A 25,579-nucleotide genomic window follows, 5' to 3' on the forward strand; every position below is an offset into this window, starting at 1 on the left:
TCCAGGACCCGGGAGACTTGGCACGGGTGGAGGCTTGCCAGGCTGTTTATTCGGCAGCCTCCTCCGCCCGGGTCAACTGGGTCAAGAGCTCTGGCTTGGCGATAGAGGACTGGCAGCAGGCGAGCTCCCTCCCACCCGTGCTTCAGGCCATCCGGTGGAGCGCGGGTCCGCTGCTCTATCTGGGCATTTACCTTTCTGCCACGCATCCATCTCCGCCGGAGAACTAGCATGGTTTAGAGGGCAGGGTGGTAGAGCGGCTCCGGAGATGGACAGGACTATGCCGGTGTCTCTCCCTTCAAGGGCGGGCACTGGTGCTTAATCAACTAGTCCTGTCCATGCTCTGGTACCAGCTCAACACCCTGGTCCCGGCCCCGGATTTCCTGGCCAACCTCCGGACGTCGATTCTGGAGTTCTTCTGGTCAGGACTGCACTGGGTCTCTGCAGGGGTTCTCCATCTACCTCTGGAGGAGAGATGGCAGGGCCTGAAGTGTCTCCGCACTCAGGTCCATGTCTTCTGCCTCCAGGTCCTGCGGAGGCTCCTTTATGGTGCAGGTAGTCCGGCGTGGAGCATACTAGCGCACGCCTTCTGCACCACTTCCGAGGGCTCTGATATGACCCGCAGCTCCTTTACCTCCATCCGAGAGGTCTTCTGCGAGACCTCTCCGGGCTGCCGGTCTTCTACCAGGACCTCCTCCGGACCTGGAAACTGTTCACAGCGACCAGGTCCGTGGCGGCCTCCAGGGGGGAAGATCTCCTTGCGGAGCCCATGCTACACAACCCCCAGCTCCGTGTGCAGGTGGCGGAGTCCCCCTCGGTGTGCCAGAGGTTGATCCTGGTAGAAGTTACCAGAGTCGGAGACCTCCTGGACTACGACCGAGGAGACTGGCTGGATCCCCTGATGCTCGCTCAGTGCATGGGGCTCTCCAGATCTCGTACTCCCCTGTGCGTACTTCAGGAGCTGAGGGCTGCTTTGCCGCCCGCTGCTTGGGTTTACCTCGACAGGGTCCTAAGAGAGGGCATGCCCTGCCCACCCTCCACCCCTCCGGACCTTTTCATCGGGCCCCTGCCCCGTGGACCCAACAGACCCCACCCCACCCCTTCACCGTGAGCCGGCTAAGCGAGCTGCAGCTGGTCCGGTTCCAGACCGCGCCAAAGAAACGCTTGTGCTCCACACCCTTCACGTCCTCACCCTCGCGTCCCGCCCTGACACAAAGTGGCGGGACTTCCTGCCACCTCTAGAGGGTGCAGAGCCCCGGTGGGCCAGCCTATACTCCACCTTAGTCCCAAGGCCCGCCGGGGATATCAGTTGGCGGCTCCTTCATGGGGCCGTGAGCACGGGCATGTACTTGGCGCGGTTCACCCCAATCCTGGACACCTGCCCCTTTTGCGGCGTGAGGGAAACCCTACCTGGAGTGCGCCAGGCTGCAGCCCCTATTCCGGCTCCTCACGAATATTTTGTTAAGATTTTGGTTGCACTTTTCCCCTCACCTCCTTATCTATGCACTCCTTGTCCGTGGCCCCACTAAGTCACAGGACCTCCTGGTCAACCTCCTCCTGGCTCTGGGCTAAAGTGGCCATCTATAAAACCAGGGTGAGGAGGTTGGCCGATGGAGTCTCCTGTGACTGTGGGGCCTATTTCCGATCCTCTGTCCGTTCACGCCTCCGGGCAGAGTTCCTGTGGGCAGCGTCCACTGACTCCCTTGACGCCTTTGAGGAGCAGTGGGCGCTGTCCGGGGTTCTCTGCTCGGTGTCCCCGTCAGGTTCCCTTCGTTTGACCCTTTGACCGCACTCCTGTCCCTGTTGTTCATTAGTTGTCCCCCGTAATTATTTGGTTTTCCAGGTCCTGTGGACCCCCCCCTTAGGCTGGGGGGGGATCCTTTAGCAGTGGGCGGGCTTTACCTGCCCACTTCCTGGATCCCAATAAGGCCAGGAGGGATTTTATAGCACTGTATACAGAAAGGTGGTTACCCTTCCCTTTATATTTATGACAGGGCGTACCATGGATTTATATACCGGCATTATATTTACTGTCTTATTATCTGTCCCTTTCCTAACAGTTCCTAGCATGCCGTTAGCTTTTTTAACTGCTGCTGCACAGTGAATGGATGTTTTCAGAGAACTATCCACGACTCCAAGATCTCTTTCTTGAGTGGTAACAGCTAATATAAATCCCATAATTTTGTATGTATAGTTGGGATTATGTTTTCCAATGTGCATTACTTTGCATTTATCAGCATCAAACAAACCACTCCACTGTGCACACTTTCCCCCCTGAGGAAAGAATGAGAGAACAAACATGTGACAGACATTAGTCATGTTGTTTAATCACTAATGGGAAGTGCTTAGATTCTATGGTAATGAGCATGGTGAGGCCTGGCTTCACATGTCAGTCTTTATTACTGAAGATCTGGAAGATGAGGTGATAAAAAGCAAATTAATTGTGCAGGTGCTACTGATTTGGGAGTGGCAAAGGCCATGGGGGACAGAGAAATACACAGGGGAGCTACCTTGGTGAAACAGGGAATAATTACCTCCTCCTGCAGAAATACCAAGAGGGTGAGACTCTGGAGGGAGGGGAACTCAGAGATTTTCCTTGCACTTTGTGGTGCTGGGATTTGTTTGTTCCAGCCTGTGGAATGGGTAGTGGGTCCACCTATGGAATCATGCAGATCTCCTAGCATTACATGGGTTTCTGCCAGAGCTCTGGGGATGTCCCCCTGCCCCATTTCTCCACTCCAGTTTCCTGCCAAGGTTTCCCCTAGATGCCATGGTTGCAGTGGGGATCACAGAACAGCTAATGCAGCATCAGGCTATATGAAGTTTTTGCTGCTTTTCCACTAGCATCCAGGCTGGATGAATCTAACTCCATGGAGAGCTCTCTATTGGGCCTAAGGCATCCAAGAGAGGTAGTTGTCTCCCTGATACACAGAAGCAAGGAGATATAGTTAGAGGCTCCCCTCTGGCTTAGAATAAAAAAATATTACAGGGTCTGTCAGCAGGAATAGCAAGAGAGACTGGAAGTGACAGCAGCCAACAGGTTAGCAAGGAGTTTGCCATGTGATATGGCAGCGTAAATGCCAGTGCAGAGGAGGGCCATACCCATCAGGCCTGCTGATTTCATGTAGTAGGCAGGCAATTGCCATTCTAATTTAGCACTGGGGAGCTTGCATCCTTAATGCTGGGTTCAGTTCTGGGCTCCTCAGGACCAGGGAGCTAATGGGGGCTGGAGGGATATTTTTGTGAGGAGACATTACAAGACTGCCCAGTTGAGCTAAGCAGTAACTGGGGGTGGGGGTCGGGTTCCCTGTCTCCAATACCCGGAGTGTGTTAATACCCAGGAGCCAGAGGGGTTATTAAATCATAGGACTAAGGGACCTCGAGAGGTCATCTAGTCCTGTCCCCTGCACTCATGGCAGGACTAAGTATTATAGACTATCCCTGACAGGTGTTTGTCTAACCTGCTCTTAAAAATCTCCAATGATGGAGATTCCACAACGCCCCTAGGCAATTTATTCCAGTGCTTAACTACCCTGGCAGTTAGGAATTTTTTCTAAATTTTTTCTAAACCGCCCTTGCTGCAATTTAAGGCCATTTGCTTCTTGTCCTATCCTCAGAGGTTAAAGAGGACAATTTTTCTCCCTCCTCCTCCTAAAAACCTTTTATGTACTTGAAAACTGTTATGTCCCTTCTCAGTCTTCTCTTTTCCAGACTAAACAAACCCACTTTTTAAAATCTTTTCTAATAGGTCATGTTTTCTAGACCTTTCATAATTTTTGTTGCTCTTCACTGGACCTTCTCCAATTTGTCCACGTTTCCTGAAATGTGGCGCCCAGAATTGGACACAATCCTCCAGTTGAGGCCTAATCAGAGCGGAAGAATTACTTCTCGTGTCTTGCTTACAACACTCCTGCTAATACATCCCAGAATGATGTTTGCTTTTTTTGCAACAGTGTTACACTGTTGACTGAGATTTAGCTTGTGTTCCACTATGACCCCCAGATCCCTTTCTGCAGTACTCCTTCTTAGGCAGTCATGTGTGCAAGTGATTGTTCCTTCCTAAGTTCAGTACTTTGCATTTGTCCTTACTGAATGTCATCCTGTTTACTTCAGACCATTTTGAATTTCAGTCCTATCCTCCAAAGCACTTGCAACCCACCCAGCTTGGTGCTGTCCACAAACTTTGTAAATGCACTCTCTATACCATTATCTAAATAACTGATAAAGATATTGAACAGAAGTAGCCCAGAACTGATCCCTGTGGGACCCCACTTGTTATGCCCTTCCAGCGTGACTGAGAAGCATGGATAACTATTCACTGGGAATAGTTTTCCAACCAGTTCTGCACCCACCTTATAGTAGCTCCATCTAGGTTGTATTTCCCTACTTTGTTTATGAGAAGGTCATGCGAGACCATATCAAAAGCTTTATGAAAGTCAAGATATACCATGTCTACCACTTCCCCCCATCCACAGGGCTTGTGTTACCCTGTCAAAGAAAGCTATCAGGTTGGTTTGACGTAATTTGTTCTTGACAAATCCATGCTGACTGTTACTTAACACCTTAGTGTCTTCTAGATGTTTACAAATTGACTGCTTAATTATTTGCTCTATTATCTTTCCCAGTACAGAAGTTAAGCTGGATTGGTCTGTAATTTCTCTGGTTGTCCTTATTTACCTTTTTATAGCTTGGCACTATATTTGCCCTTTCCCAGTCTTCTGGAATCTCTCCTGTCTTCCATGACTTTTCAAAAATGATTGCTAATGGCTCAGGTATCTCTGCAGTCAGCTCCTTGAGTATTCTAGGATGTATTTTATCAGGCCCTGGTGACTTGAAGACATCTAACTTGTCTAAGTAATTTTTAACTTGTTCTTTCCCTATTTTAGCCTCTGATCCTACCTTATTTTCACTGACATTCACTAAATTGGGGTTGGACTTGATGACCTTCTGGGGTCCCTTCCAACCCTGATATTCTATGATACATTAGACATCCAATCACCACCAACCTTTTGGGTGAAAACTGAAACAAAGAAGTCATTAAGCGCCTCTGCCATTTCCACATTTTCTGTTATTGTTTTTCCCCCATCATTGAATAACAGGCCTACCCTGTCCTTTGTCTTCCTCTTGCTTCTAACATATTTGTAGAATGTTTTCTTGTTACCCTTTATGTCTCTAGCTAGTTTGATCTCGTTTTTGTGCCTTGGCCTTTCTAATTTCGTCCCTACATACTTGTTATTTGTTTATATTCATCCTTTGTAATTTGACCTAGTTTCCACTTTTGTAGGACTCTTCTTTTATTTTTAGATCAATGAAGATCTCCTGGTTAAGCCAGGGTGGTCTTTTGCCATACTTCCTGCCTTTCCTACACAGTGGGTTAGTTTGGTCTTGTGCCCTTAATGATGTCTCTTTGAAAAACTGCCAACTGTCTTCAGTTGTTTTTCCCCTTAGACTGCTTCCCATGGGATCTTACCTCAGCTCCCTGAGTTTGCTAAAGTCTGCCTTCTTGACATCCATTGTCTTTATTTTGCTGTTCTCCCGCCTACGATTCCTTAGAATCATGAACTCTACCATTTCATCACTTTCACCCAAGCTGCCTTCAAATTCTCAACCAGTTCCTCCTTATTTGTCAAATCAAATCTCTCCCACAGTAGGTTTCTCCACCTTCTGAAATAAAAAATGGTCTCCAATACATTCCAAGAACTTGGATAATTTGTGCCCTGCTGTGTTATTTTCCCAACAGATGACTGAGTAGTTGAAGTCCCCCATCACCAAGTCCGTGCTTTGGATGATTTTTTTAGGTTATTTAAAACAAAGCCTCATCCACCTCTTCTTCCTGGTTAGGAGGGCTGTAATATTACAGCACCCTTGTTTTTTACGCCTTTTATCCTTACCCAGAGACTTTCAAAAGTCTCTCCTATTTCTGTCTCAACCTCTGCCCCCACGTATACATTTTTAATATATAAGGCGACACCTCCTCCCTTTTTGTCCTGCCAGTCTTCCTGAGCAAGCTGTACCCTTCTATACCAAAAAGAAAAGGAAGACTTGTGGCACCTTAGAGACTAACCAATACAGACTAACAGGGCTGCTACTCTGAAACCTTCGATACCGATATTCCAATCATGCGCATTACCCCAGGAGGTCTCTGTGATGCAAGAAATAGAGCAGCCTGAGGGCTGCCCCTGTGCTATGGGTGTGAAGGAGGCTCCAGCTGGCGGGAAACCTTTCCCCAGTGAGTGAGCGCTGGGGGGAAGATGGCCAGCCCAAAGCCCTGCAGCAGAGGCAAGGGAAGGAAGCGGCTGAGGGGCCTTGGCAGGCTCCAGTCCCTTTCTGGCGGCTAAGGGGGCGGCGCCGAGCCTGGGACAGGCGACATGGGTCGGAGCCCGCTGCCCGGCTCCAGACTCAGGCCGGCCCCGGCGTCAGGCAGCAGCGAGCCCGGCCCCGCAGGGTTAAGCACACCCATGCCCGGGGCCGGCGCTCGCAGCTGCCTGCCCGTCCGCAGCCGCGGGGAACGCCCGGCCCGCCGAGACCCCCCCCCTCCGCCCGCCCCCGGGAGGGGCAGGGGTCACGCCGCTGGCCCCCCTTCTCCCCGCCCCCCGGGGCCAGAGCGCGGCGTCCCTCTTCGCGGGGCCGCAGCCGGCGCCTGCTCCCGAGCAGCAGCAGCAGCAGCAGCGCCCCCCAGCTCCTCCCCGCTCCGCAACCCCGGCCCCTCCCCCTGCTTCCGCTGGCAGCAGCCGGAGCCCAGAGCCGCGTCCCGCGGTGCGATCCCAGCTCCCCCAGGACCCGGCCCAGCTCCCCGCCGGGACCCGGTGAGTCCGGCGCCGGCGCTGCAGGGTCGGGAGCGGCTGGGAAAGTTGCACTTTCTGGCCTGAAAAGTTGGGAAGGGGAAAGCAAGGGGGAGACCCAGAGCGGGGGGGGGGCAAGGGGGAGGGGGGGGTTCAGTGGGCAAGTTGGGGTAGGGTTAAGCAAGGGGTGCGGGGCAGAGGACAGGGTGGTGCAAGGGGGATACAAGGGACGTGGATGGCAGGGAAGGTGCTGGGAGATCCCGGGAGCGCGGGGTGCAATAGGGGAGAGCCTAGGGGTGTTGTGCAGGGGGATAAGGGCTGCGTTGTGGGGCGAGGTGGGTAGTGGCTGATTGCCCCTCTGTACCATGTGGACAGAACAGCCTCTTATTTTTCCCATGCTGGTGTGTGTCTGATTCCCCCAGAGATGGAGAAGTTGGTGGCAAAAAGAGAAGAGACCAGCCCAACAATGGCTGTGTGTACTGGGGCCCCTGTGGGCCAGGGGCTGAAGTGCTTGGGCTGTTCTATAAACTCTCATGGTGATAATTTTATCCATTTTAAATTCCCCTTCCCCTGAAAATAATCCTGTTCGAAGGGAAACCCCTTACTACGTATGCACTCGGCCTCTGTGGAGGGGGTCTGCTCTCTCTCCCCACAATGCTCCGATATTACTGCTGCACAAGGAGAGATGAGGAACTTCTGTGATGCTCAAGCACAGATCTGATCTTGGGAGCAGAGCGCTGGGGGGGATGGGGAAAGCAGGGACAGGTTAGATTCAGGAGATGGCACACAGTGAGTTAGAATCAGGCGTTCCCCTATAATGCAGTAGCTCCTGTGGGAAATAATGTGCAGCTGGAAAGAGAACACTGCAGAAGAGGGCTGGCCTGACCATCATACTTACTGTTCTTGGCTTTCTTCTCGGTTTATTTAATGTTTGCTCCCATTTTCCCCTCACACTCAGAGGCAATGTTAAGAAACATTTCTTGCTGAATTTGGGGAAACTTGCTTTTAACTCAGCTCCTGCTGAGGCATGGGAGCTGTTGGAAGGCAGTTAGCTCCTAAGGGAGTCAGATGTATTGGGGATACAGTACAGAAGAGGAGTTGTGTATAGAAAATGGGGTATGGTGGGATAAGGATGGCACGTGGTGGGGGAGGAGGTGTATTTGTCGGCTAAAATTGCAATTGGGTTACTTAGCACCTTTATTAATGCTGTTGTGTATTGTCATAAGAAGGTATTTCTGTGAACTTATGATTAAAGCTCAGGACTGGGAGTCAGAACATCTGAATTCTTGCCCTAACTTTTCCCTGGACTTCCTGTGTTTGACTGTAGGTCAATCACTTATGGCTTGATTTGGAAAGATACTGAGTGCTCACAGCTGCCACTGACTTCAACAAAAAATCAGGCCCTTCTCTCTGCCTCTGCCTACACCTAATCCTTACCTTTACCATTACTGTTGGTAAACCCTTCTTTGATGGAAGGTTTTATGTAAATGCAAGCTGTTGTTGTTTTTGTATGTTTAGTTGCTATATTGAACCTTTTGAGGCCCTTCTCTGCAATTATACTGGGTAATTACTGCCAAAGAGGAGGATACAAACAAGCTCTTTAGATATGGATCACAAGGACAAATTTACAACTCTCAAGACTTTAATTTATTTTAAAAGTGATGCATGTCAACTTAAAAATCATGTTTTAAACAGATATTTCATTACCTGTGCTGCTAATAGCCCCACAGATTATTAAAAGAGAGAGAATTTTAAAAATGTAATGTACTTGTCATGGGTTTATGCTTCTTGTTTCCTTTTTGCATATTTCTTAGCTTGATAATGCAAAATAATTGCCATGTTAGCTTCTTCTTATAGATGCTTTCACTTTTGCAGTCTTAGTCCTGCAGTGAGTGTTTAGGTTGCAACAGTATAGGCAGAGTTTGTGGCGAGGGACTAGGATATTCACAGCAAATTCACCTTTTGCTGCAGATTGATGCTCCAGTAGCCAAGCTTCCTTTTAAACAAACTATTTCTAGCCCTTATGGTTGCAAAGACAACCTTGTAAACATCCCACAGTATTTTTGCCAGCAAGTTAAAGAAGTATGGGCTGGATGAATGGACTATAAAGATGGATAGAAAGCTGGCTAGATTGTCGGGCTCAACAGGTAGTAATCAATGGCTCCATGTCTAGTTGGCAGCCGGTATCAAGTGGAGTGCCCCAAGGGTCGGTCCTGGGACCGGTTTTGTTCAATATCTTCATAAATGATCTGGAGGATGGTGTGGATTGCACCCTCAGCAAGTTCGCAGATGACACTAAACTGGGAGGAGAGGCAGGTACGCTGGAGGGTAGGGACAGGATACAGAGGGCCCTAGACAAATTAGAGGATCGGGCCAAAAGAAATCTGATGAGGTTCAACAAGGACAAGTGCAGAGTCCTGCACTTAGGACGGAAGAATCCAATGCACCGCTACAGACTAGGGACCGAATGGCTCGGCAGCAGTTCTGCAGAAAAGGACCTAGGGGTTACAGTGGATGAGAAGCTGGATATGAGTCAACAGTGTGCCGTTGTTGCCAAGAAGGCCAATGGCATTTTGGGATGTATAAGTAGGGGCATTGCCAGCAGATCGAGGGACGTGATCGTTCCCCTCTATTCGACACTGGTGAGGCCTCATCTGGAGTACTGTGTACAGTTTTGGGCCCCACACTACAAGAAGGATGTGGAAAAATTGGAAAGAGTCCAGCAGAGGGCAACAAAAATGATTAGGGGACTGGAACACATGAGTTATGAGGAGAGGCTGAGGGAACTGGGATTGTTTAGTCTACGGAAGAGAAGAATGAGGGGGGATTTGATAGCTGCTTTCAACTACCTGAAAGGGGGTTCCAAAGAGGATGGCTCTAGACTGTTCTCAGTGGTAGCAGATGACAGAACAAGGAGTAATGGTCTCAAGTTGCAGTGGGGGAGGTTTCGGTTGGATATTAGGAAAAACTTTTTCACTAGGAGGGTGGTGAAACACTGGAATGTGTTACCTAGGGAGGCGGTGGAATCTCCTTCCTTAGAAGTTTTTAAGGTCAGGCTTGACAAAGCCCTGGCTGGGATGATTTAATTGGGGATTGGTCCTGCTTTGAGCAGGGAGTTGGACTAGATGACCTCCTGAGGTCCCTTCCAACCCTGATGTTCTATGATTCTATGAACAGAATGTAAGCAGCACAACAGCATTTGCCTGATTCAGACAACTTGAAACAATAGCTCAGAAGTGTGAAATGTCCCATTCATCTTAGTGAGGTGTTAACTCTGAAACCTACAGTCAACATCAACATATCAATATTAACTTAGTTCACTGTTGATTATTGTAGCAGAAATACCTAGCGAGTGTGTTTATCCCACAAGTTCCTACACTGTCCCCCTGAGTGCCAGAAGTAAAGTTCTCTCTGCCTAGTTTCCAAATCCTTCGGTCTCCCCATGACAGCTGTGATACAGTTATGCATTATCAATTTTAAAAAATAAATCGGCAGCACATTTGAAAAAAGGAAGTGTGGGAACAGCACAGCTCATAAGGAATTATTCTGGGGAAGTTCTATGGCCTGTGTTACATGGGAGGTCAGACTACATGATTGCATTGGTCCCTTTTGGCCTCGGAATCTGTTGTCAAAGTTTGACTCAGACTCTCAATTTATCAGACCACTCTGTTTTATTAGCAAAGCTGCTCTGCTAATATATTTAGAAGTGAGCCCCCCGAGTGGGGCTTGTGTCTCTTAATTTATACAGTTTTTTGGAGAACAAGTTACAGAGAAGTTACAGACAAAAGAAGAAAAAGATTTTAGTCACCACCCTTCGAAATTCCTGAGACCAGTCACGTATCTTCAATTACCTGCCACCCTTAACAATCTCCTTTAACAGCTTCCAGTTAACTTAACTAATTGCCCTTCACACCTTCCATTCTGATGCCTGCTTCTTAGACGTGCTGGCTCTATCTTAATTGCTTCTCCATTCAAAAGCTAACTGTCCCTACGTGTGCTCCCTCAGATACTTTGTAACATGTTTTGGCATGCCCTCTCATATACAATGTATCCAGCATGTCCCCTTATACAACGTTGTACTTATACAATGTTATACTTCCACACTGTGAATCTATGAAAACAGCACTGAAACTGCTGCACTGATTGTATGATTCAATTTCATATGTGATTCAGTAAAAACCTCCATTTAAAATGGACTGCAAGGGATTGCTTGTATAAAAACAATTGTAGAAACCTTTCTGTCTCACTTGGGTTTTACAAAATCTCGTATTTATGTAGTTTCACAGTTGGGCTAGTTTAAGTTAAGTTTCCCATTAATTTTCTGTATTGCAAGAATATCCTCAGATTTATTGTTCTGTGAAAAGAACAGAGGTACTTGTCAGATCAACCAAAACCAAGTGCGAGGTGAGTGATAGTGGTTTTGAGTGTTATAACTAAGACACAAGGGCTGGCACTTCAGTTTATTGATATGGTGCTAATGTTGTTAATAAGAGGGTTTCACAAAAATCCTCCACTTCACCTGTGATAAAACCTGAGTTAGCAGAGTGCAGATGCTGGCTGAGAGAGGTGAGAGATGAAGGAATCTATTCATTTGGTTTTGCATTTGCACAAACTGACGTTTTAGCCAGATCCAATGTAGGAAGCAGCAACACTGGGCAAGGAAACTTAGCTTAAGTGCCTTTTCTGGAGGTGTTTATACTGTGTTCCTCAACACTTCAGTACAGAGCATATAGACAGTACAATATGGTGTTTCGTTCTTGAAGTGGGTGGTGGTAGAGGTGAAGACCTTGGTGCTGGGGGGAATATATGCTGTATCTTTAATACGTGTCATTATGAGCAACCTAGTCCATTCCAAAGGTGAAAGTTTACCTCATCAGAACAATTTTTACGAGCCTTCAGAACAAGTAATCTCAGGAAGGACTGGTTTAGCAGCATCCAGAAGGATGACCCCATCAGAGAAGGGGAAATTGTCCCATCCTTTCTTCAGCACATCCTAGCTTTCTCCCTAGAACCCTCTGTAAGGAGTGTTCCAACTTTTGTTTCATAAGAGCTACAATAGGCAGTTGGAAGAAATACAGACTTGTTCCTTTGTTTGAAATGTTTCTCTTCAAACACTACGGAAAGAAAAAGTACAGGTATGTGTTCTTGGTGCAGGAAAAGGCAGTCAACTCCTCACTCTCATTTGCACTCCCCAGCAGACTGTGTGCTGAAACCTTCTGTCCAAGTCCCTCTCTGGCTGTCCCACTAGATTTTCCTGTTCTCTCAGAATAAATTTTTTGTGCTATTTTACAGTCAGTTCAGTGTTCCTTAGTGGAGGACCATCGTACCAGGAGAAACTTTAAAACTGCACTTGGTCATCTTGCTATACTTCCGAGACTCATTTTCTGCAGTGTGTGTGCAATAAGGCAGGGGACTCTGGTCTCTGTTGAGGAGAGGGTTAATTTTAGCTCATCATCTCCTTCTCCTGGTACAGGTGTTTATGGGACGGTCATAGAACAGGGGTAATCAATTATTTTTTGTCCAGGTCCGAATTTCTTGGTCAAGATATAGCTAAGGTCCAGACTTCAGAGAAAATAACAAAAAAAATAAGTAAATACAAAGATTTTGGGGGCCGTTCAAAAGCATCTGGTGGTCCAGATTTGGTCCACAGTCCACCTATTGACTACTCCTGTCAAAGAGTGTCTGTCTGGGTGCTACTTTGGAAGATTTGGCTCTGCATCTGGTAGGAATTGGTCTGAAAGCAACCTTAAGTTTATTGAATACTTGTGTGATCAGGGTTCCAGGTGAGTCACACTGTGGTTATTCAGTTAGGGCAAACTGCAAAGAATGGGACAGACAATCCCCAAAGCTGGTGGATATTTCAATACTTAGATTTACCAAGCCAGTGCAAAACAGCTTCTACTCTACCTTACTGGTTGCCCAGAAGCCAAAAGACAGTTTCCTTATAGTAACCCAGCCTTGGGCTTCCACCCAGACACCTAAGTCAAATATGATGATTACTGAAAATCTTATTCATCATATAAGAAAGTTCTACCAATCCTAAAAGATCAGACACATTACCTCCCAAGTTAATGAATATTCTAAGATTTTACCTAAATACACGCTTACAGCCAATTCTTATTAACTAAACTGAAATTTATTAAAAAAAGACAAGAGAAAGTGTATTGGCTAAAAGATCAGTATACATACAGACATAAGTACAGTTCTGAGCTCAGTTTCATAGTAGAGATGTTTCAGAGTAGCAGCCGTGTTAGTCTGTATTCACAAAAAGAAAAGGCGTACTTGTGGCACCTTAGAGACTAACTAATTTATTTGAGCATAACCTTTCGTGAGCTTTTCTTTATAGTAGAGATGGTGAGCTTTGTAGTTGCAAAGAGTTCTTTCAGAATTAGTGCATAGGTTATAGTCCAATGTTCATGTCCAGGGTGACCCAGGTGGGACTGGAGATCTCAGTCTTACGACTCAAGCTTCCCCTGTATAACGCATCAGGCTGATCTGAGATCAGCACCCAAGAGACTTTTGTACAGTTCCAAGTCTTTTCTTGACAGCACAGAGTCCTTAGGTGAACAACAGGCAATTGTCCTTTGAAGTAGAGCTATTTCCTAAACATCAGCGGTAATTAGCTACACAGATTAGCATAAGGCAATTGCCTGTTTTCCACCATTCACGGGTGATTTTCTATACATTTCAAAGAGAGATCAATACAGTGATAGCACTATATTTACAAAAAGAAAAGGAGTACTTGTGGCACCTTAGAGACTAACAAATTTGTTTGAGCAAAAGCTTTCATGAGCTACAGTAGATGATCTTGTCAACTGCTGGAAATGGCCCACCTTGATTATCACTACAAAAGGTTTTTTCTAGAAATGCATCCGATGAAGTGAGCTGTAGCTCACGAAAGCTTATGTTCAAATAAATGTGTTAGTCTCTAAGGTGCCACAAGTACTCCTTTTTTTTTTTTTTGCGGATACAGACTAACATGGCTGCTACTCTGAAACCTGTAACTATATTTACAGTTCATTTAAATTTTAAGATCTCCTTTTGATCTCTGAATTAGCAGAATACAGCATAGACAGGAACTGTTTCATTACATTGTTAACCTCTAACAATATATATGTAAACACACAAAACCACAAACGTTATCTACCGGTATGTCCCTAAAGGTTGTATTTGGGTCACTTATCCTGCAGAATGCTTAACCCTTTCTGGCCATGTGTCACAACTTGTTTTGGGGCTATGTTAAACAAATTTTGCTGATGTTCCAAACACTTGGGCCCATCAATAAAGAATCTTGAGGGATAGATCTTGCTGTCTTAGTGAGACTCTGGTCCCTGAAGTAAGATGCACATAGGCAGACACTTGAACCTGGGCAGAAATCCCCTATCTATAAACAAACTGAAACTGATTCCACTCTCTTTTTCTCTAAACTGAAAGAAATGCAGAAAGCAAACATTGGGCATAGATGGTGACAAGTGAACTGGATTTTTAAAATTCTGTTACATCTAAGGTGCTGTGTTCAATATCTGAAATATTTGTTTGACAACATGTAAACTTTTAGTTACATTGTGCTGAGGCGTAATACTTTTGCCTTAAGTCCCCTAAATGTGAATCTAAATTGAAGAAACTGTCTTTGCAACAGTAGCAATGGAAAGATCCCTCTTTGTTGGATGAAGTATGTGAAGGGTGTAAACAGGAGGCAGGGGAAATATTTAGCGAGATACATAGGTTTTATAACTAAGATCAAGAAGAAGATATTAAGAAAAGGGAAAGTTTAGCCTGAACATCAGAAAAAACTTCCTGACAGTGAGATGTAGTAGGCTGTCATCCGGTCTCCCAAGGGAAGGTTAGGAGCCCCATTGTTCAGGACTCTGAAAGCTAGATAGAGAAACACTAAAACATATACTAGAACTATCCTGCATTGGCCCCAAAGAGGTGGAATTGACTAAATCATCTTGTTCATCTCTAACGCCTATGATTCTTTAAAAGGAAAAAAAGGCATTAAGCTTAGTATTTCTGTTCATTTATGATATATCTTATGATAAAATTGCAGCAATAGTGTCAGTTAAAAGGACTGTCAAGTTGTTTTTAAGAAGCACAATAGGAATGTTTGATTGATATATTTTAAATTCCTTTGAAAGGAGTTTTTCCTTTGGATGTAAAGGGTATCACTGAAGCATTTGTAACTCAAACGTTACAGCACTGGATTCATGTCTGGTAATTCTGAAGGTGGAAGTGACTAATAGCTGGGGAGTCCGCTTTCATTGTCCGTGCTGAGAAAAATACAAAAAGGAATCTAAGAGCATTAAATATTGAAAAGTAAATTACATTTCTAAGGCCTGCCCACACAGTTTTTTGTACCAATTTAACTGTGTCCGTTGGGGTGTGTGTGTGTTTTATACTGATATTGTTAAAGCAGCAGTACCCTGGTGTGGGTGCAGATTTATCACTATAAAGGTCCTTATGCTGATCTAGTTTATTCCCCTGTTGAGCTATATTCAGCAGAAGCACCTTTATACAGGTATAACTGCATCCACCCTAGAGAGTTGTACTACTTTTAACAATATGTTTCTAATCTAAACCAATATATTTAAAGTGGTATACAAAGTGTGTGTAGACCATCCTTAAAATTCTCTGACTTCTAATAACCCAAGCACCTGGTCCTTTGAAATTTAATACTGAACATTGTCTCTTCCATGGGACTATTCATGGCAATGAACACTATTTGTAGTATTGTTTGCAAGATCACCCTGAATTGGTGTTAAACACAGGCAGAGAGGTTTTTTTGGGATGACTTTTTTTTAAACCTTTAAAAATGGAGAGCATAATGGAGAATGCCCTTTGAAACTCCTGTTTTGTTTATAACTCTCACCATTTTCATCAGAAAAGAAAAGGAGTACTTGTGGCACCTTAGAGACTAACCAATTTATTAGAGCATAAGCTTTCGTGAGCTACAGCTCACTTCATCAGATGCATATCGTGGAAACTGCAGCAGACTTTATATATACACAGAGAATATGAAACAATACCTCCTCCCACCCCACTGTCCTGCTGGTAATAGCTTATCTAAAGTGATCATCAGGTGGGCCATTTCCAGCACAAATCCAGGTTTTCTCACCCTCCACCCCCCCACACAAATTCACTCTCCTGCTGGTGATAGCCCATCCAAAGTGACAACTCTTTACACAATGTGCATGACAATCAAGTTGGGCTATTTCCTGCACAAATCCAGGTTTTCTCACATCCCCCCCACCCCCATACACACACAAACTCACTCTCCTGCTGGTAATAGCTCATCCAAACTGACCACTCTTCAAGTTTAAATCCAAGTTAAACCAGAACATCTGGGGGGGGGGGGGGAAACAAGAGGAAACAGGCTACCTTGCATAATGACTTAGCCACTCCCAGTCTCTATTTAAGCCTAAATTAATAGTATCCAATTTGCAAATGAATTCCAATTCAGCAGTTTCTCGCTGGAGTCTGGATTTGAAGTTTTTTTGTTTTAAGATAGCGACCTTCATGTCTGTGATTGTGTGACCAGAGAGATTGAAGTGTTCTCTGACTGGTTTATGAATGTTATAATTCTTGACATCTGATTTGTGTCCATTTATTCTTTTACGTAGAGACTGTCCAGTTTGACCAATGTACATGGCAGAGGGGCATTGCTGGCACATGATGGCATATATCACATTGGTGGATGTGCAGGTGAACGAGCCTCTGATAGTGTGGCTGATGTTATTAGGCCCTGTGATGGTGTCCCCTGAATAGATATGTGGGCACAATTGGCAACGGGCTTTGTTGCAAGGATAAGTTCCTGGGTTAGTGGTTTTTCATCAGAAGTTTTTCATACTTTAATTTGGAGCAAGGATGGCTGTGTTTAAAATGTAAAATGAGTCAAACAATTGTACGCTTTTCTTGGCATTCACTTATCTCAAAGCCAGCTTCATTCCGTTCTTCATACTGAAAATGTAACTCCGTGTGAGCGAGGAACAATTGTTTTGCCCTGTTTGAAGAAACTGGGATTTGATATGCTGTAACTGAAGTTATGAAGGCTTGGAAACTGTGTGCTAATAATATCTAGCATGTTCATTTCCTTATTGAGTCAAGGACAACATGCAGGGTATTATTTATATGTACTGTATTTGAGAGCACTTTGGAAAAATTCTGTCAGGCAGCTGGGATACTTCTCTTCATGAGTGAGGGGAACTTCACCAGCAAAGTATTCAGAATAAGCTTGCATTTAAAATAAAACCAAGTTTCTAGCCTGTAGGATAGTGTCAAAGTTTGACTCAGACTCACAATTTATCAGACCACTCTGTTTTATTAGCAAAGCTGCTCTGCTAATATATTTAGAAGTAAGCCCCCTGAGTGGGGCTTGTGTCTTTTAATTTATACAGTTTTTTGGAGAACAAGTTACAGGGAAGTTACAGACAAAAGAAGAAAAAGATTTTAGTCACCACCCTTCGAAATTCCTGAGACCAGTCACGTATCTTCAATTACCTGCCACCCTTAACAATCTCCTTTAACAGCTTCCAGTTAACTTAACTAATTGCCCTTCACACCTTCCATTCTGATGCCTGCTTCTTAGACGTGCTGGCTCTATCTTAATTGCTTCTCCATTCAAAAGCTAACTGTCCCTACGTGTGCTCCCTCAGATACTTTGTAACATGTTTTGGCATGCCCTCTCATATACAATGTATCCAGCATGTCCCCTTATACAATGTTATACTTCCACAATAGCAAAGACAACCTTCCAAATATGAATAGTTTAAACTGAGGCAGTATCTTATTGATAAGTCTGCCCGCATGCAGCTCCTATGCCTACAGTGCCTCCCCAAGCTTTGCCAAGCAGCCGTGGTCTGGAATTAAGAAAACCGGGGGACTGTTACCGGAAGGGACATAGACTCAGGCTTTAAGATCAGAAGGGACCATCGTGGTCATCTAGTCTGATCTTCTGCACATTTCAGGCCACAGAACCTTGCCCACTCACTCCTGCAATAGACCTCTAACCTCTGGCTGAGTCACTGAAGTCCTAAAATCATGGCTTAAAGCAGTGGTTCACAACCTATTTACCACTGAAGGCTTCATATGCAGGACTCTATGTGTTAAGTCGGCCACATCCACACAATATACATAGTACTTGTATGGCCCTGAGGAATGTCACATGGGCCGCAGCTGTGTGCTGATTGGGTCTGTCATAACCATACAGCTAAGGGTAGCCTTGAATTCCTCCTTACCTGTAAGGGGTTAAGAAGCTCAAATAGCCTGGTTGACACCATCTGAGATTTGGGGTGCATGTCATAACCATACAGCTAAGGGTAGTCTAGAATTCTTCCTTACGTGTAAGGGGTTAAGAAGTTCAAATAACCTGGTTGGCACCTGACCAAAAGGACCAATGGGGAAAGAATATACTTTCAAATCTTGGGTGGGGGGAAGGTTTTGTTTGGTGTGTTCTCTTGGGAAGCAGAGAAGCACCAGGTCAGAAAACTCCTTCTCCTATAAACCATTCTAAAAGTCTCTCATATTACAAAAATAGTAAGTAAAAGCCAGGCAAGGCGTGTTAGGTTAGATTGTTTTGCTTGTGAATTTTTCCTTTGCTGGAGGGAGGTTTATTCCTGTTTTTTGTAACTTTGAAACTAAGCCTAGAGGAAGTTCTGCTGTGTTTTTGAATCTTTTGTTACCCTGTAAAGTTATTTTCCATCCTGATTTTACAGAGGTGATTTTTACCTTTTTTTAAAATAAAATCCTTCTTTTAAGAACCTGACTGATTTCTCTATTGTCCTAAGACCCAGGGGTTTGGGTCTGTGATCGCTTTGTAACCAATTGGTTAGGATATTATTCTCAAGCCTCCCCAGGAAAGGGGGTGTAAGGGCTTGGGGGGATATTTGGGGGGAATAGGAACTCCAAATGGTCCTTTCCCTGATTCTTTGTTAAATCACTTGGTGGTGGCAGCATACCCTCCAAGGGCAAAGAATTTGTGCCTTGGGGAAGTTTTAACCTAAGCTGGTAGAAATAAGCTTAGGGTGTCTTTCATGCCGGTCCCCACATCTGTTCCCTAGAGTTCAGAGTGGGGAGGGAACCCTGACAGGGTCACAGGTTGAGAACCACTGGTTTAAAGACTTTCAAGTTACATAAAATCCACGCTCATTTAAACCTGCAAGTGACTGTGCTGCAGAGGAAGACGAAAATCCCCCAGGGTCTCTGCCAATCTGACCCGGATGAAAATTCCTTCCCGACCTCAAATATGGTGATCAGTTAGATCCTGAGCATGTGGACATGACCCACCAGCCAGACATCTGGGAAAGAATTCTCTGTAGTAACTCAGAGCCCTTCTCCTCTAGTGTCCTGTCTCCAGCTGTTGGGGATTTTTGCTGCTGGCAGTCGCCGATGGGCCACATGCCATCATAGGCAGTCCTGTCATATCATCCCCTCCGTAAACTTATCAAACTTATCAGGTCTTAAAGCCAGTTTGGATTTTTGTCCCCACTGCTCCTCTTGGAAGGCTGTTCCAGAACTTCACTCTTCTGATGGTTAGAAACCTTTAATTTTGAGCCTAAACTTGTTGATGGCCAGTGTATTCCATTTGTTCTTGTGTCAATACTGTCCTTAATTTAAATAATTTCTCTCTCTCTCTCCCTGGTATTTATCCCTCTGATGAATTTATAAAGAACAATCATATCTCCCTTCAGACTTCTTTTGGTTATGCTAAACAAGTTAAACTCTTTGAGTCTCCTCTCATAAGGTAGGTTTTCCATTTCTTAGATCATCCTAGTAGTCCTTCTCTGCACTTGTTCCAGTTTGAACTTGTCTTTCTCAAACATGGAAGACCAGAATTACACACATTATTCCAGATGAGGTCTCACCAGTACCCTTGTATAATGGCACTTCCCTGTCTCTACTGGAAATACCTTTCCTGATGCATCCTAGGACTGCATTAGTCTTTTTCACAGCCACATCACTTTGACTTCTCATAGTCATTTTGTGATCAACTAATACACCGCAGTCTTTTTCCTGCTGTCGCTTCCAACTGGTAAGTATCCAGCTTAGAGCAAAAATTCTTCTTGTTAATCCCGAAATGCATGACTTTGCACTATTAAATTTCATCTAATTTCTATTACGCCAGTTTACAAGATCATCCAGATCTTTTAGTATGATATTCCAGTCCTCCTCTGTATTGGGAGTATCTCCCAACTTTGTGTCATCTACAAATTTTATTAGCGCACACCCACTTTTTGCACCAAAGTCAGTAATAAAAATGTTAAATGAGATTGGTCCCAAGACTGGTCCCTGACAAACTCTACTAGTAACCTCCCTCCAGCCTGACAGTTCACCTTTCAGTATGACCCATTGTAGTCTCCCCTTTAATCAGTTCCTTATCCACCTTTCAGTTCTCATATGAATATCCATTTTCTCCAATTTAACTAATAATTTCTCATGTGGAACTGTATCAAATGCCTTACTGAAATCCATTGTCTAAATGATCAGTTATCTTCTCAAAGAAGGAGATCAGGTTGCTCTGGCACCTTTTGTAAAACCATGTTCTGTTTTATCCCAATTACTGTTCACCGCTATGCCAATAACTACTTTCTCCTTCAAAATTTGTCCCAAGCCCTTGCATACAACTGAGGTCAAACTAACAGGCTTTTAGTTTCCCAGATCACTTTTTTTCCCCTTTCTTAAAAATAAAGGACTTATATTAGCAATTCTCCAGTCATAGGGTACAACCCCCAAGTTTATAGATTCATTAAAAATTCTTGCTATTGGGCTTGCAATTTCCTATGCCAGTTTCATTAATATTCTAGGATGGAGATTATCTGGGCCTGCTGATTTAGTCTCACCAAGCTGTTTGAGTTTGACTTCCACCTCAGATGTGGTAATTTTTACCTCTGTATCCTCATTCCCATTAGCCACACTGCCACTACACCTAAGCTCTTCATTAGCCTCATTAAAAACTGAGGCAAAGTATTTGTGTAGGTGTTGGGCCATGCCTAGATGATCTTTAATCTTCACCCCATCCTCCATGTTTAGTGGTCCCCTTTCTTTCCTTGTCTTCTTTTTATTTACATGGTGAAAGAATCTTTGTAAAGGGAATTGAAACGAATAGTAAAAGTCCAATTCTGACTTTTGACAGTTGTCACTTTATCTCTACACTTTCTGACCTCTAAGAGGATGCTTTTCTTGCAGATCCATCCCATCTTTTAATCCTTATAGGCTTTCTGCTTTCTCTTAATCACATGTTTGAGATGCTTGTTCATCCAGGTTGGTCTGCAACCCTTCCCTACGAATTTTCCCCACTCTTGCTTGGGATGCAGTCTTCAGATAATTTCTGCAACTTTGACTTAAAGTAATTCCAAGTTTCCTCCACATTCAGATCCTTGAGTTCTTCAGTCCAGTACACTTCCCTAACTAATTCCCTTAATTTTTTAAAGTTAGCTCTTTTGAAGTCAAGCAGTGGAACTGTCAAGAATCATGTCAGTTTCATAGTAGTGGTGCTGCTATTGCTTGGAAAAGCTCTAAGTAGCAGTAGAAGTAGGCACTGGAGTTACTCATATGGAGCAAAGAGAACCGAAAAAAACAAGCTGGAGGAGGGATGGATTAATAGACACCCTCTTTGCCCCCCCCCCCCAGCGTCTTCTTTTCAACAGCTAGGAAGTTCTGGGGGATGGGGTGGAAAAGAGTCTGAGTTCCTTTTCTCTTCCAGCCGCTAGAGCAGTGTAGAATGTGGAACTTCAAATGTATAAGACACCTACTCACCAGCCCCAGTGGCTCATGGGAAAGATGGAGCCCTCACGCGGGCAGGGTAAAGGAACAGCACTCTGATAGAAATCCCAGCACCTTGCCCCCTAGCCAGCAGTTGACAATGACAGAGAGGCTGAGTTTCTCACCAGGGTGGTGTTCCCATTTTACAAAATCCCTTTCCTTAAGAAACTCTGCGGTGGGGAAGACACAGGACAGCAGTTCAGGTGAAGGAGGGTGTGAAGAGATTATGTGGGTAGGAAATCATGGTTAGAATGGGATTTTTGACGGCATGCTGGACATAAACTCGTTGTCTTAGAACAGTGCGTCTCAGTCTTTTCCATACCACATCATCCCTCCTCAGGGCCGCCTTCCCATTTAACAATATGGAAAGGGCAGGATGAAAACCCCTCACCTAGAATGCAGCAGTAAATATCTAACCCTACTTCAGTATGCTGGGTGGCACTTTACGCTACTTGTGCAGAGGGGTCAGATGTGTGACATGACATAAAGGGGTTACTGAAACTGAACGTTGCTATGCACGATTATTTGACAAATTAAAGTCTCTAAATGAAAGGGACACTATCAGTTGATTGATACTGAGCATTTAAAAGCAGATGCCCCTCCCTGTGACACTACTAGTATCTTTAATTATGAGAACAGAGAGAGAGAGAGAGAGTTTAGTGAAATTGTTACCTCGCTGTAAAGTGTAAGGAGTGAAAATAGAACAGTGTACTTTCACTTTCCGCTTCTGCAGTAGCACAATGCAGCAAGGTTTGAATTACAGACGTTGCTGGGGGAATGTTTAAAGATATGCATTCACATAAGAATGACCATACTGGGTCAGACCAAAGGTCCATCCAGCCCAGTATCCTGTCTACCGACCGTGGCCAATGCCAGGTGCCACAGAGGGAGTGAACCTAACAGGTAATCATCAAGTGATCTCTTTCCTGCCATCCATCTCTGCCCTCTGACAAACAGAGGCTAGGGACACCATTCCTTACACATCTTGGCTAATACCCATTAATGGACTTAACCTCCATGAATTTATCCAGTTCTCTTTTAAACCCTGTTATAGTCCTAGCCTTCACAACCTCCTCAGGCAAGGAGTTCCACAGGTTGACTGTGCGCTGCGTGAAGAAGAACTTCCTTTTATTTGTTTTAAATCTGCTGCCCATTAATTTCATTTGGTGGCCCCTAGTTCTTATATTATGGGAACAAGTAAATAATTTTTCCTTATTCACTTTCTCCACACCACTCATGATTTTATAGACCTCTATCCTATCCCCCTTAGTCTCCTCTTTTCCAAGATGAAAAGTCCTAGCTTCTTTTATCTCTCCTCATATGGGACCCGTTCCCTAATCATTTTAGTTGCGCTTTTCTGAACCTTTTCTAATGCCAGTATATCTTTTTTTGAGATGAGAAGACCACATCTGTACGCAGTATTCAAGATGTGGGCATACCATGGATTTATATAAGGGCAATAAGGTATTCTCCGTCTTATTCTCTATGCCTTTTTAAATGATTCCTAACATCCTGTTTGCTTTTTTGACTGCCACTGCACACTGCGTGGATGTCTTCAGAGAACTATCCATGATGAGTCCTAAGATCACTCTCCTGATTAGTTGTAGCTAAATTAGCCCCCATCATATTGTATGTCTAGTTGGGGTTATTTTTTCCAATGTGTATTACTTTACATTTATCCACATTACATTTCATTTGCCATTTTGTTGCCCAGTCACTTAGTTTCATGAGATCTTTTTGAAGTTCTTCACAGTCTGCTTTGGTCTTAACTATCTTGAGCAGTTTAGTATCATTTGCAACTATGCCACCTCACTGTTTACCCCTTTCTCCAGATCATTTATGAATAGGTTGAATAGGATTGGTCCTAGGACTGGCCCTTGGGGAACACCACTAGTTACCTCACTCCATTCTGAAAATTTACTGTTTATTCCTACCCTTTGTTCCCTGTCTTTTAACCAGTTCTCAATCCAGGAAAGGATCTTCCCTCTTATCCCATGACAACTTAATTTACATAAGAGCCTTTGGTGAGGGACGTTGTCAAAGGCTTTCTGGAAATCTAAGTACACTATGTCCACTGGATCCCCCTTGTCCACATGTTTGTTGACCCTTGCAAAGAACTCTAATAGATTAGTAAGACATGATCTCCCTTTACAGAAACCATGTTGACTTTTGTGCAACAATTTATGTTCTTATGTGTCTGACAATTTTATTCTTTACTATTGTTTCAACTAATTTGCCCGTTACTGACGTTAGACTTACCAGTCTGTAATTGCCAGGATTACCTCTAGAGCCCTTCTTAAATCTTGGCGTTACATTAGCTCTTTTCCAGTCATTGGGTACAGTAGCTGATTTAAAGGACAGGTTACAAACCATAGTTAATAGTTCCGCAATTTCACATTTGAGTTCTTTCAGAACTCTTGGGTGAATGCCATCTGGTCACGGTGACTTGTTATTGTTAAGTTTCTCAATTAATTCCAAAACCACCTCTAATGACACTTCAATCTGTGACAATCCCTCAGTTTTGTCACTTGCAAAAGACGGCTCAGGTCTGGGAATCTCCTTAACATTCTCAGCCGTGAAGACTGAAGCAAAGAATTCATTTAGTTTCTCTGTGATGACTTTATTGTCTTTAAGTGCTCCTTTTGTATCTCGATCGTCCAGGGGCCCCACTGGTTGTTTAGCAGGCTTCCTGCTTCTGATGTACTTAAAAAACATGTTATTACCTTTTGAGGTTTTGGCTAGCTGTTCTTCAGACTCCTTTTTGGCCTTTCGTATTACATTTTTACATTTAATTTGGTAGTGTTTATGTGCCTTTCTATTTACCTCACTAGGATTTGACTTCCACTTTTTAAAAGATGCCTTTTTATCTCTCACTGCTTCTTTTACATAGTTGTTAAGCCACAGTGGCTCTTTTTTAGTTCTTTTACTGTGTTTTTTAATTTGGGGTATATATTTCAGTTGAGCCTCTATTATAGTGTCTTTGAAAAGTGTCCATACAGGTTCCAGGGATTTCACGCTAGTCACTTTTAATTTGTGTTTAACTAACCTCCTCATTTTTGCATAGTTTCCCTTTCTGAAATTAAATGCCACAGTGCTGGGCTGTTGAGGTGTTCTTCCCACCACAGGAATGTTAAATGTTTATTATGGTCACTATTTCCAAGCGGTCCTGTTCAGGGCCGGATTAAGACCTTTAGAGGCCCTAAACACTGAAAAGATTATCGTCCCCCCCCATATGTAATTCAAAATAAAAACAATACTATACCGTAAAATAAAATTTTATTTTTCAAAATGACACAAAACTTACATGTATGCTGAAATTAAAATAGCTTCTTTCTAGATTTTCTGATTGCAAGATTATGGATAAGTTCATCAAAGCTGACTCGACGAAGCATGTCCGCTTCCATACACAATAGGGAAAGTGAATCAAGTCTGTCCTGACACATTGTTGTTCTCTGAGGGTTTTTTATTCTTTTCAGCTGAGAAAAAGAGCCTTCTGCGGTGCAGTTAGTAATCATCAGTGTTAGAAAAATACGTAGTGCGATCTCTACATTTGGAAATACACATTGTATTCCGTCTTTCAACATTGTGTCATGAAAATCAATGTGACTGAATTTCATTTTTCCTGTTTCATTAAACTTTGCGCGCATATAACAGTGGAACTGCCGAACTTCTCCACAAAGCCCTGGCTGGGATGATTTAGTTGGGGATCGGTCCTGCTTTGAGCAGGGGGTTGGACTAGATGACCTCCTGAGGATCCTTCCAACCCTGATATTCTATGATTCTATGAAGGATTCATGTTCAAGTCAACAGGGTATGAGTCAACTAGCTTTTGGGAACCTTGTGAATATTGTTCGTCAGTTGAGTCCATAAAGTTTAGAAAAGAAAATCTGTTTGATACTTCTTTGTACACTTCATCTCTCCTCTTCATATGAGCTTCAAGTGTATCAACTATAGCATAGTAAGTAGATACGCAAAATTTGTCTCTAGGATTCAGTGCTGTTTCTGTTGCACTGCTATCATTTGCTTGTTTTTTTCCTGATTTG

The 25,579-nt window shown here is 44.1% G+C and overlaps 1 protein-coding gene across 5 annotated transcripts in view; it reads left to right on the forward strand.

Annotated features, from left to right (window-relative positions):
* Positions 1–6,429: 6,429 nt before the first annotated feature.
* Positions 6,430–25,579, forward strand: part of TSPAN9 (tetraspanin 9) — a 266,949-nt gene continuing 247,799 nt past the window's right edge. The window contains exon 1 of one of the 5 annotated variants that reach the window (XM_073314292.1): positions 6,430–6,803. In XM_073314292.1, coding sequence (XP_073170393.1) covers positions 6,456–6,803 — 348 coding nt within the window. In that variant the 5' untranslated portion in view covers positions 6,430–6,455. The remainder of the gene's footprint in view (positions 6,804–25,579) is intronic. The other 4 variants (XM_073314272.1, XM_073314331.1, XM_073314301.1 and 1 more) reach the window with 4 other exon arrangements.

The sequence above is a fragment of the Lepidochelys kempii genome, chromosome 1, assembly GCF_965140265.1.
Source record: "Lepidochelys kempii isolate rLepKem1 chromosome 1, rLepKem1.hap2, whole genome shotgun sequence".
Classification (NCBI taxonomy): domain Eukaryota; kingdom Metazoa; phylum Chordata; order Testudines; family Cheloniidae; genus Lepidochelys; species Lepidochelys kempii.